The sequence below is a fragment of the Lycorma delicatula genome, chromosome 7, assembly GCF_047948215.1.
Source record: "Lycorma delicatula isolate Av1 chromosome 7, ASM4794821v1, whole genome shotgun sequence".
In the NCBI taxonomy this organism is placed as follows: Eukaryota; Metazoa; Arthropoda; class Insecta; order Hemiptera; family Fulgoridae; genus Lycorma; species Lycorma delicatula.
In genome coordinates this window covers 80,098,278-80,112,408 of record NC_134461.1, presented here as the reverse complement: position 1 = coordinate 80,112,408, position 14,131 = coordinate 80,098,278, and the positions used below count along the sequence as shown (strand labels likewise).

The following is a 14,131-nucleotide window of genomic DNA, read 5'->3' as shown; positions in this document are numbered from 1 at the left end:
ATTTTTTGATTTACACACCAACATACATACATACATACATACATATGCACAATTTGTTATGGAAATTTCAATACCATTTTTCGGTTTTCTGGAGTCCTTAGGGGTCAATTCATCAAGAATCAATAAAAACCAGACATGCCTGATTTTGACTGATGCCATTTTTCGGTTTTCTTAGGTTACAATTTTATACTTTTCCTTCTATTTAGCTATAGCTGCTGTATAGACTGGAAAGTAATAAAACCCTAAAAATAGAATACATATCTAACCAACTGATTTTAGAGCAATCAGTTTATTATCATAACAGTTGTACCTAGATTAAACTGAGAGCTTGCAGTATGGCAGTCAGCTCTACTCTAATAACTGTGTAAGGTGAATAATGTCCAAAATTTTTTTATTACATCCTATTATAAGAATAAATCACAAGTGGACTCTTACACCAAAAAATGAGTCAAAAGCTGCTATTGATTGTACAAGACTTTAACTGACTTATCCATGGTGAAATTGACATTATACAAGGGTTTAGATTTAATATATTTCTACTATATCCAATGTTATTCTGAATAAATAAATTTGATTTTATACCAAACACATTTGACTCATCTAAATTAGTTGAAATGAACAACTCTTTATCATAAAAACAAGGTTGAAACATTTTAAAATCAAATTAATAACAATCATCTTCATTTTTAAATTTTCTGTGTAAAGTATTTTCAATGTGTTATAAAAATATAATAACCAGCAGTAAATGAAATTAAGTTTTTTCAATTTTAAAACTAATAAAAACTGAACTGAACTGAAACAAAATTAAATATTCACGTAGTTTTACAAACTATCTTGTTATGATGTCTATACAAAATGTGACAATATAACTTTCCTTGGTATGCTGTAGTCTAGTAAAAAAGTGATGAACATATTATGACAAACAGTAATAAAAAACATTAAGGTAAATAAAAACATTTTATCTCAGATTATCTAACTTAAATTTAAAATGTTGAAGAAGCTAAAAATAAATTTTAAAAGAAAATAATATAATAGACTACCATGTAATTATTATCCCATTAATAAATTAAGAGATCAATTAACAGTAGATATTGTTACTTTTATCCTTCACTTAATTTTTGTTTACTATGTTTTCATAACTACTTCAGTCTTTAAACTATAAAAACCTAAAATTTATCAAAACTGGTTGTGACTGAAATAACATTATGGATGGTATCACAGATTATTACTATAAACTAATTATCACTAGAGCAATAACCTCTTAATAACTGCCTGCTTTTTCTAAGCTTATTACTTCATATACAAGACTCTTCCATTGACACAAGCACTTATTAGGTAAGTTTCAAAACTTAACTCTTCTTTAATTGTTTTAGAACAATTTAAATTAATTATTTTCTTGTGAGTAATATGTCCAGTGTGCATAATTTGCACATTTTTTTTTGTAGAGCAGAATAGAATTATAGTAAAAATTCTCCTTCAGAGGAGAAAATTTCAATATAATTAAAATAATACTTTTGGATTATATGAATCAGAAGTGAATTTTGTTTCATATTTATTAATTACAACTCTGTTCTAAATTAAAAAAAAATGTCTTGCAACAGAACAAAGTGATCAATATTTTTGAAAGCTACAGTAAAATCATTTGAAATGGTGGTTCAGTAAATGATCCTGCCCAATAACACATTTCAAATGCCCAAACTGTGGAACACGATTATTGTAACTAATTTTGTTTTTAATGATTCTCACTCAATATTTTTATTAACAGTTTTTCTATTCAAATACTGGAAAATGCTTATAACATTTTTACAAATCACAACCTATAAATCATATAAATTAACTATTAACTTAAATATTTTGTTATCGTTAACATAGCAATCTTACGTTAATTAAATACATATTTTTCAATTCTTCTAAACTGACTAGATGTCACAATCAAACAAAAAACAACTTAAAAATTTTTATTGCAAAACTTGTTAAGTTGCTTTTATAACTATTATTATTTTTTAAATTTTATTTTATATTTTGTATTCTGTTCTTGTTTATGAAATCTTTTTCTATTTAAAAATAATTAAAATCAGAGGAATAACATAAAAAAATCTGTAAAGTTTAAGTTAAAGGTCTCTGGAGTTTGAAAATGCTATTTTTTTCATTAAAAAAGAATCTTTAAGTTACCTAGAAAAAAATTTACAATTGGACTACCTGAGAAACTTACCCTCAAAATTAAAAAAAAAAAAGAATACTTCTTACAATTTAGATAAACCAAAGTGTGGTATTTTTTACTTATTAGGTCGTGGATGTATTGCTATAAAACTCATTTAAAATACCTGCAAATATGTGTTCAGCATTAATTGTTTTCTTCATCTGCTGATTACAAATATCATTTGCTTCTGAAGATACTAGATGTATGAATTCAGTACAACAAGTTAATACCAAATCCCTTGCTTCATTTGCTACTCTAACCTGAGGCAATATTTCTTTTATCATTTTATTTATTGAAGCTCTTGGTAAAGTTAGTTCATCTTCTTCAGTTCCAGATCCAATATTACTTGTTGATGACATCTATGCACAATTTATTATTCATCATTTAAATAATACAAGAACTAATTTTTAATAAAAATTTATTAACTAATGTACTATACTTTCTTTAACTAACAAAATAAAATAGCATAACACAATCTTCAAATACTATCTAGTTAATAATAATTTTTCTACATGACAATCTGGTTTTAACTATACATATATGTGTTTCTAAAATGGTGGGCTGGCTATACTTTTTCAGAATCTACTTGTAAAATTAAACAAAATATATCGTTAGGAAAAATGGCAATTTCTTCTTCGTTTTCGGCCTGTCCATCATTTTGTTATTTTTATATAAAAATTACAAAATTTAAAATTTATAAAGGAATCACATTAATATTTGTTAAGCATTTGGTAATAAAGTTTTAAAATTAGCAAAACATCAGGATTTCAATAACTTCGCAAATTATAAAATTGCGACCATGTTTATTCTTCAATCTGTTGATCTCCATAAATATGTTTTATCAAACTGTTTTGCTAAAATATTAAACATTTTATTTTGAACAAACTGACATTTTCTTTTTTTAAATCTACCAAATAGCCGAGTTATGGCAGAAAACTGATGTAGTAATTTTGTGTCTGTTTTCATGTCCTCCACTTTATGTTCAATTTGTTTAAATATTAGTTGTTTTTATCTGTTGTTAATTCTAGTATTGTAAGTTAGCATCAAATTAAGTAATAATTTTCTCACAATAAGATTTATATCAATTGTTTTGTTATTATGTTATTACATAATAACAAAAAACTATTAATTTTTCACTTTTGAATAATTTTACACAGCAACTACTAATGCTGATCATGTTAACAATGTAAAAATGAAGTGTTTTTCAACAGGAATGGTGTTCAAAACTATCACAACCAGCATATCTGGAGTGATGAGAATCTTCATGGTACCTTCTAAAGTAGCCATCAACAAAGATTTTCCCTTAACATATGGGCAGGTATTTTTAATGACTATCTTTTGGGTCCTGTCATTCTACCAAATCATTTAAATGTAGAAAATTGCCTTGCTCATTTGACTGAAAATCTTCCACATTTTTAGAGACACCTCTACAATTAAGAGGAAATGTGTGGTTTCACCATGATGGAGCTCCAGCACATTTTAGTCTGTTGGTTATCAGATTTCCTGCATGAAACTTTCCAAATAAAATGTATAGGCCATGGAGGGCCAGTGCCCTGGCCTGCCCGATCACCTGACTTAAACGCTCTCGACTTCTACCTGTGGGGCCATCTGAAATATATTGTTTATTCAACTCCAATACTCAACATTGAGGATCATCAATAAAGGATCCAAAATGGATTTCAAGAAATTAGGAATACTACAGAATATTTGAATGGTTAAGACAATCTCTCAGAAAAAGACTGGAGACTTGTGTAATTTCTAATGGTGGGCAGTCTGAACATCTATAACTTTTAACAATTGTTAACAGTTTATTTTAAAAAAAAGTTTACCTAATATTCTACAACAATTAACACATAAGATTATCACAGATACTTGTTTTATTTTTTTAATTAGGTCTAGGTTTTGTTTTACAAGTAGAAACTAACAAAATAACTCACTTTCTAAAGACATGAGATTATGGTTACAATCCAGTTCCTTTCTTAGAAGTATTGAAAATGATGCTTGTTTTGTATTTAGTACAGCAGTCAAACTGTACATTTGACCTTGGTCAAACTGACTTTTTGTAGACTTAGTTGTCTTTACATTAGTAACTGAATGTGTGAACACATAATTATTACACACCAGTAGAATCGACCAATGCAAATAATCTTACAGAAGTTTGTAACATCATTTGGGTAATTATTTAGTTGAGGTGCCTCACCCCGAAATCACAAAAAAAATCAAATCGTTGTAAAATCTTTTGAAATGTATTTTATGATGGAAATAAAGTGTTGGAAAAGTAGGTATTTGAATATTGATACACTTGATAATGCAGATTCTCACCTCTGGATAATGTAGAATTCTTTCTTATTCACTAGACTATTTTTTATTATTTAACTAATTCATTACATTAAATTGTTGTCTGCTATTCTCACACAGCATCTAAGTTTTCTTTATAGAATTTACAGTGTTCAGTAAGTAAATAGAGAAAACTACAATGGATGAAAAAAAAAATCTGCTGGACCTGAAATGAATATGTAAAAATTGTGAATTTACACATTAATTACACTTATTGAATTCTCTCAGTCTGTTGATTATGTGAGACAATTTTTCTCCAATCATTGCATTTTGCCGAAACACAGACAATATCCATGGTGTAATAACAAAATGAAGCTAACATTTTTTTAACATTTTCCGTTGTAGAAAACATCTTTGTGTACTTAACAAACATAAGAAATATTAAAGTAAACAGTGTAATGTAGCCATTTCGCAATACACTGATACATGGTTAGCTACTGCTAGGTTAGGTTAGGTAATGTATTACTAATTTTCTATTTTCCGACACCCAAAATACATCATTAAATGAATAAATATTAATTTTGAGTGAATCTGATATGTTTTTTGTGATTTTAGGGTGAGGCACCTCAACTAAATAATTACCATCATTTGTATGTTAAGCACCACAATCCTATGTATTAACAATATGCAAATTTATTGACAGCACACAAAAACTATCAACTCAACAAACTTTAAAAATGAAATTTATATACTAATCAAAAAAACTTAAGATATATATTTATATAACCACATATTTCAGGTATTTTCCTAATTACTTGACCATATGAAACAATGTGCCATCTACAACTGGAGCATGGGATTAACTTGATCACAATTTCTGACAAGATCTAATGGAAGTATATTTCAATGTGCATAAAAATTGCACTTACCTTCAAGATACAAAGAACAATGACAAACCAAAATAAACAGGATTCCCTTTACAAATGTTAAAACTGCTTTACAATTATATTGTTTGATTTGACTCACCAACTCTTATAAATAATAATTAAATGATACATAGATAAGAGAAGAAAATATTTATTTTTCTTTAACAAGAATGTCAACAAAACTCTTGCACCTTAGATATTTTTCACTATCACAATACATTGTTATTTAGACTTAATTTATCTTGTCAATTGTCTAATACAAAGGAACTGACAAGCATATCAAACCAGTTGAAAGGTTAAGGCAGTAAAGCTGAATAACATAAGTATTCTATCTGATAAAATGTTTTAATAAAACTGTAAAAAACTTTGTGAGGAAATGAATGTACAATGTTATATCAGCCAATACGCTTATTACATCAACCGATTATCCAATGCTAAGACAACCTCAGATTAGCTCTAGTTCTACTCACACACTGTGTATTTTCTTAACTATTTATTTGGTTAAATTTAATGACAAGTTATAAATAACATTGCATGATACTAAAGATTAGAAAAAAAACAGGAAATAAAGTGCTCAAAACATTTTTGTAAATAAATAAACCAAAAAATAAAATGTCTTAGAATAAAAGAGGTTTCATAAAATTTATTGCCTAACAAATTGGTGAAGTGATTAACATACAGGTTTTTGGATGGGCTGGTCCAGAATTTGATTCCCAACCTACAAATACATGCATTTCATCTTCGTTAGTACTGAAAAAAGCATGTACCACATCGAAATACGTAATGAAGTTTTAAGTTTCAAGTGTAATAAAGGACTAAACACATATTTTCAAATATTTCTTGTAAAACTTATTAAACATGATCGCTTTAAAATAATATCGAAATGATACTGCAAAAGTGTAAAGAAAATTTATTTTCAGGGTGAACGTGTATCTGCATCTAGGTAAAGAAATATTCCTCTGACAAACTGTCACCAATAAATAACATTTAAAAGAAACATTACTTATACCTTTCAATAATGACATAAACAATACAAAAGGTATGTTTATTAACTTTGTACAATTATATACTAAAATATAAAACGTACAACATTCAATATTCATGCATAAACAAAAGACGTGAGATAAGAATTGTATTCTTAAAAAAATAATAAACTGTATAATTACAAAGAAAATATGACCTACAATCACTTAAAAAATAATCTTCCAAGAACGTTTAATACCTGCGGAATCATGTGTACATTAAATGAGTATTGCCAACATAAAAGTTAAGATCTATGAGTGTAAATTTCATAAGAATTAATTATTAAATTCAGGACCAGCATTCTAATTTTTCAGTTAAATACTAAATTATTACGTTAAACATAAAATTATAGTTGTAGTTATGTTTTTAACTACATAGGATTTTTTTTAAATCTATAATATTCTGTTTGCTTTGTTGAGTATTTCAGACTGTTTAATGTTTGAATCACAGATCAGATTACAGAACCATTAAAGTGCTGACTGTGCGATGGGTTCTAAAAATATGAAATTTATAAATCAATTGAGTAAAAATAATTTTAACATACTTTAATTTTACTCAGGAGTATTTATGTATTTTATTGATTAAGCGAATTATGTAAAATAATTATTCTACTAAGTAAAATTACTCTATGAATAAAATTTCGAGATGTGGGACTCATGTTGATCATATCATCCTACTTTTTTGAACAATTGTAAATTAGGTTATTATCCTCCTCTGCCCTGAATTTAATTGCCCAAATACATAACAAAAGTGACTTGCTATTGCAATGGAATCATGTAATTAGTATAGGAGTATGACAGAGTCCAGAAGCACAAAATAAACCCACCGGGTTGGTCTAGTGGTGAACGCGTCTTCCCAAATCAGCTGATTTGGAGTTGAGAGTTCCAGCGTTCAAGTCCTAGTAAAGCCAGTTATTTTTACACGGATTTGAATACTAGGTTGTGGATACCAGTGTTCTTTGGTGGTTGGGTTTCAATTAACCACACATATCAGGAATGGTCAAACTGAGAATGTACACGACTACACTTCATTTACAATCATACATATCATCCTCTGAAGTATTATCTGAACGGTAGTTATCGGAGACTAAACAGGAAAAAGAAAAAAAAGAAGAAGCACAAAATAAGAAAAAGGGTTTTTATTGAGGTTTGAGTAAGACCAAACACTATCAAAAAGTACTTTAGCAAGATAAGGAGCATTAAATTATGTGAAAAACTTTATCTTGCCTTTAAGTAAAATGTTGAGATAAAGGATTCCTGAGGTCCATGTTAGATTTGATGTTAATCTAATCATGAGCATGCCAAGCCAGCAAAACTGCAAGTGGCATTCAGTTCTACAATAACAGTCGAGGTTTACATTGAACATCATTACACTCATAGAAAGGAATTCTGTCTAGGGCCAGTTGGGTTTCTGATGCTTCCCATATGTCTATAATTATAGGAAAAACTAAGGCAATTGAAAGAATAATCACAATTTTCACCAGGAAAGTTACGCAATTCTTTCCCATTTATTTTTAAATTGGATTTCTCAGAGTTTGGGAGTAATGTAAAATAAAATATTTTCTATCTTCCAAAAATATGTCGATTTGCTTGATATCTACAGACTGGAATGATTAATTTAGATGAAATTTATCATAATAATTTTTATATCATATATTGAATCAATGTCATTTAATTTGGTCACAAATGATCAAGGGGGCAGGGAGAAAAATTACACCCATACAAAACATTATGTATTATAGTACATTAAGTACATTATAATTGTATTATAGTATAAATTATGTCATAATTTATCTAGAAATTAAAAAGATTTGATAACCAAATTTAGTTTTTCTGCAATTACTCAACGACTAATTTAGTTACAAACTTCATTTTGGTCTTAGAACATATAATACATCAGGCTACAGATAACCAGCATACATCGACTATGCTTACTCAGTTATGAGAGAAGTTCTAAGGAAACATAGCTTTTCTTGTACTTAAAGTCTTACCTCAAATTACAAAGTCTTACCTGTAGCGTTGAAATCGAGAACAACTAATTAAGATACAGAATTTGTCTGGGTCTTAAAGCACTTACCACATCAAGAACCATCAAATGAGCCCACACTGACCTTAATCATTCAATTCCTAAAAAAACGTTTTGAGGGAAAATTAGATTAAATTAGCCAATAAGAAAGCATGTACATATGCTCTCTGATTGGTTTAACGGACTTAGAAATGATATAGCAACTGTATCACTTTAAACGTAAAAGTGTATGTACATATGATAGATGTGAAGTTTATATTAGTGTGAATACATTGATAACAAAGAAGATAGTGAACTGTTCTAGTGTCCCACCAAATTTTTAAATAGCCTCAAAATGAGTAGTTTGCTGCCTCACATGGTTAACTTTAAAAGAAGGTATTATTGTAATGTTGTCGTGAAATTAAAATCTAGCGAAGTGATTATTGAATAGAATGAAACTGATAATCAGAAAAACGTATGATAACAATTTAGACATGTAAATTTTACCAGTTATGAATTGGACAAGGTTACTTTTTTGAATTGATTTGACAGTCTGACATAACTGTCCAATTTTCTTTGAAATGAAGACAATTTGCTATATGGTTAGCATTTTGCATGACCATCAACAAGGCGCAAGGACAAACTCTGGACCAAGTAGGAATCTACATACCTGAATCAGTTTTTAGCCATGAACAATTGAACGTTGCCCTATCATGTACAAAATCTTTTAAAGATGTGAAAGTTGATATGAAACCTAAGGGTTGACATATAGCTATTATTATCTGGAAGGAAGTCTTAGGAACTACAAAGTAAATTAATCTATTATAACTTAAGCTAATTTATTTACTGATGATGTAAACCAGCATGGGTCCCCTAGTAATAAATAAATATAAAAGAATTGTTTTGAAATTTCAAAATGGTGCTATGGTGATTTTGTCAATATGAAATTATAATATCTCTTAAATATTATTTTTGACAAATAATTAGGTATAATGTTATGATTAAAATGATGTTTAATTGGATATGAATTCAAAGTTGAAAATTATAGTAGAAATAAAAAAATAATTTGTGCAAGTTTTAATTTCCTCCAATAAACAGTACAAAGGTATATGTATGTTTTTTTCTTGGATGTGAATTTAATATTTGATTCATTTTTTACTTTCCTGGCAATAAAGTTGTACTGTTTAGCTGTACAACATGTTAAATGTGGAAAGTATGCTAATCTGGTAACATTTTATCAGTAGTTTTTGTAAATCTTGACATTTCATGATCCCACTTGCACAAAAAGACTAATTTTAGGATTGCAAATTCTGGAAGGATGTATGTTTGTTAAATACATACATACATCCTTCTTTATATAAGTTATGATATATATCATTATATGAAATATTTATTTATTTCATAAAGAATGAGTGATATCTTTCTATCAAATTTTATTAAAATGCTTTATCCAATTTTGAGATACAAATTTCTATGAAAAATAATCGCACTCAAACAAATAGGCAGGCAGAAAACAAAGCATCTTTAGACATGCATTTATTAGAGCCTTTTCTTTTCTTTTATTTTTAAATGATTATCACTTCTTGCATTGAGCTATGTAGTTTTGAAAAATTCTAGGTAATTTTTTTTTTAATATTACTGGTTATTTATTGAAATTATTTTAGTTTTCAATAAAATAGTTTTATTTATTTACTTTTTTGAATTTATTTATTGTTAATTTACATCAATCCATGAACAAAAATTCAAGAAGAAAACAAATTTTATTCATATACCTTCTTATTAATTATTTATTTCATCCTTCTCATTAAAAAAGATCGGTTAATTCAAGAGTGAGATTTTAATAATAAACAATTATGTTGGTTTAATTTTCCATTTTCTGACAGGAAATGTATTTTGCTGCTGATCTCTACATGCTGTTGCTTGCAATTTTTTTTTGTAATTTTTGTTTAGTTCTTTTTTTGATGTTTAATGACAATAAAATTTTTGGCCTTTTAGTCATAAAATATAATTTTTTAAATCCAACATGGGTTTTGCATAAAACAAGTGTGTTTAAAACAAACATATTGTTTTACTCAGTGGTAGTGTGTTTATTACTAATGAATTTAATTAATGAAACTTGCAATTTCAAGATTAAAAAAAGTATTTTAAATTAATTTTTTTTACATTTTACTATGGTTCATTACTATCAGTAGCAGTAAAACAAATTGAAATAGGTTATACACATATCTGTAACCATAAATTTACTTTAATTGTTCTGAAAAGGAAAGTTTTACTTATTATGTAAATACTTAAGTGTCTAGTTACATATGGCCAAGCATGACAGTTGACATGAAGGTTAAACATAACAGATAAAAAAAAGGTTAAAATAACTTATTTTATTTTTAGCTATTATGGTTTTACTTTTTCCTGAATGGTTATTCTATGTTATTTTTTGTTTCAGTTGATCTGCAGAAAAGAACTGCAATTTAATCAGTTTTTTAACTTTAATGTTATTATGAGAAAATGGGAAAATATTGCCTGATCATCATATTATTTGTACTTCAATTTTTCCTTCTCTGTGCTGATAATGCATCTTTTAATTCTTCCTTTGGTATGTTTTTATTTGTACATTTATTTATTCATCATCATCATAAAGTTTAGTTATTTTATTTTGTCAAAGGCATTCATAATATTATGATTATGCATTAACTGAATATTTTTATGTTCTAAATACAACGTAAATATGAATGCAGTGTAGTGATTAAATAAATAAAAAATAATAAATTCATGAATATACAGAAAAGTATATACCATTTAGTAAAAATAAATATAAAAAGTTAATAAAAAAAATTGAAGTAAATTTTTCAATTAAACTGAAGATTTAAAGATGTTTATAATAACATTTAAAAAGAAAAAAGTACGCTTTGAAAAAATTCTGATTTCACAGTGTTAAAATTTTATGAATAAGATGTCAGACTTTTTCTCAGTCCTGAGTCATATGGAACATCAGAAAGTATTAAAAGGCACCAAAGAAAAATCTTTAAAACATATTTAGCATTTGTGAAGGTTTCCCATCACTCTTTAACTGGACAAGGGAACTCTGCTATGACAATTTATATGGTATTCTACTTCCTCTTCTTTCATAAATATTTTATTTACTTTTTCAATATATGTGTTGATATAATTATTATGACAGCAACTGTTATAAGGATATATCCTCTGTCTTAAACAAATTCTAGTGACTGGTAAAATGTCAAGTTTATAAGAAAAATGTTCAAATGACAAAGTTTTTCAAAAATCTATGAAGATTAAATTAAATTAATTAAATTATATTGAAAACTAATCAAAATGTGAACAGAATGTCAGACAAGTCCTTGAACAATTAAATACTTTTAAATAAACAAAATAGATCACTGGAATTAGTATGAAAAAATTCATATTTGATTTTTAAGGTAAAGTTACTACTCATTAGATTATTTTTTCTTCTAGAGAGGGAAAGATTTAACAATTAAAATATATCTTGAGATTGACTAATATTTTATTTTAAAGAAATTATTCATGAAGGAAAGTTTAATTAACTACACATTACTATTTCAAGCCCGTAAAAGTGACACCTGGTTAAAGCTGGTAAGTCCAATTAGCCTGGATAATAAATTCTCAGTTATGGTTTCATTTGCTTTTCCATTTTTTACTTTTTGATACAAAAGAACCTTTTTTTAATACTATTGTTAACATTGTAGATTCAGACTGATGTTGACATTTTAAATCAACATTTTTTGTCCCATATTAGGCATAAGATTTTAAAGTTAATAAGAAACCAGATAATTAGTGAAAATTTTTAAATTAGGGAGCTTCTGCATTAAACTTATGTATTAAATTTCCTGTTTTTTTGTAAACATTATCTGGCTAAGTGAAAAAATTGCTTAGATATCTCAAATACTATTGATAGAAGAATTTATAAAATCAATATGCAAAATGTTGACAAATTGAGAATTTTATAATTAAAAAGGTATGCTAAATTTCAAAGTAGACAATGCAGAGTGTGCTGGCACAGTTTTTTAAGTTGGTGCATTGTCAAATTGTAGTGGGAAAATATTTTGAGTATTTGTTGTAGAAACACACAACACAAGGATAGTGGTATACATAACCCTTTATTAATTGCAGAACTGGACAACAGTCCCTTGCAGCTGGGTTTTTATTATTATCAAGCAGATATTTGTTTATTTAATGTCGAATATACATTGATTTTGTTTATTAATGGAATTATGGATTGTGTTTGGATCCTTAAAGATCAATTTGAAAATTGTTACTTGAGTTGACCTTGAGAGACTAGCAATGTATGTTCATCTTTCTCCCAACATGATTCCCTTTCATTCTGTTCAGTGCAGCAAAACAAATTGCAAACATTTAATATAATGCTTTACAGTGTGTTAAATAGCCATGTAAAACTGTGATGATTAAATTTTAAGGCATAATTCATTTTATACATTTTGCACAGTAAGTACTCAGTAGTTTTTCTTTCATTGAAGTATTAAGTAATAATTATTCTTGATTAAAGTTCTTAAAAGTAAAGGATATCATCTCATCCTTATTTTCCTTACTTAATTTAAAAATTAAAAGTAGGTGTCCAATTTTTGCTATATTTCTTCAGTAAATAAAACTTTTGAAGCAAGCTATTACTTAATGAGGGCTTATTAAACATCATAGATTTCTTAAAAGTAGATTTAGTGGTGAGGATAAATTTATTCCATCTATGTATACTACTATACAAAGATGAAGAGGGTTTTTGTTTGTTCGGGATAAATAAAAAACTACTCAACTCAATCAATTGCAACCAAATTTTTATCCATGTTTCTTGGCAAAACTGAGAAGGTTTTTATCTAAAGAAGAAGGTTATTTTATCTAAAAAAAAAGTATATATATATATATATATATATATTATATAGCTAATTATATAATATAAAACTTATTCAGCCACTCCACAAAGTATAGAATTAAAGAGCATTCTTACCTTACTTTTTTTTTTTCATTAAAGTTCTTTCTAGCGTAAGATCATCTTCAGTATTGTTTTTTTTTTAATTTTAATCTTTTACATTTACAGAACAGATAACATGATATGTTAGAATTTATAGAAAAAATATTTGTTCAATCAATAAAAAAAAAAAGATTTTAAAACGTTATAATATAAAAATTTCCTTTAACATGCTATTTATATGTTAATATAGTACTGTCCTGATTATCTAGTTTATTTAAAATTCCTTATCAATTTATTACCAACTTAAATAATATTTATAAGAATGTCCCCATAAAATTCTGTCTGCAGATTCATTAGGCTGAATTTATGTTTATGTTTATATATATAAAATCTTTCTAAAATTTTTTATTATTAGTTTTGTGTTCAATGTTTACTTTTTCAATTATTTCTAAATTATTTTTCAAACTAGTTAAATCTGTTTGTTAATTATTAAACATTTGAGAAACCTATTTTTTTTATTTTTAAATGACTTGAAATGTTCATTAAATCTATCTTTAAAAGTCCTATTTGTTTTTCCAATATATATTTTTTCACAATTATTGCATTTTATTTTATAAATACCAGAATAATTGTAATTATTTTTTACTATTTTATTATTATTATATTTTAAATGTTTTATTATATGATTATCAGGTTTATAAGCAGGTTTATATTTTTTATTATTATAAACATTAATTAAGTTTTCTA

General features: G+C 26.7%; 2 protein-coding genes across 4 annotated transcripts in view; one reads left to right on the top strand and one right to left on the bottom strand.

Annotated features, from left to right (window-relative positions):
• NC2beta (negative cofactor 2beta) overlaps window positions 1-14,131 on the bottom strand; it is a 34,931-nt gene that overhangs the window by 4,916 nt on the left and 15,884 nt on the right. The window contains exons 1-2 of one of the 3 annotated variants that reach the window (XM_075370945.1): window positions 6,626-6,696; window positions 2,325-2,559 (exon numbers count right to left, since the gene is read on the bottom strand). In XM_075370945.1, coding sequence (XP_075227060.1) covers window positions 2,325-2,559; window positions 6,626-6,637 — 247 coding nt within the window. In that variant the 5' untranslated portion in view covers window positions 6,638-6,696. Of the gene's footprint in view, window positions 1-2,324; window positions 2,560-6,587; window positions 6,697-14,131 lie in introns of those variants that run through there. The other 2 variants (XM_075370946.1, XM_075370947.1) reach the window with 2 other exon arrangements.
• Window positions 10,877-14,131, top strand: part of LOC142327695 (trypsin-1-like) — a 41,920-nt gene continuing 38,665 nt past the window's right edge. The window contains exon 1 of the mRNA XM_075370944.1: window positions 10,877-11,020. Within this exon, the coding sequence (XP_075227059.1) occupies window positions 10,933-11,020 (88 nt within the window). The 5' untranslated portion in view covers window positions 10,877-10,932. The remainder of the gene's footprint in view (window positions 11,021-14,131) is intronic.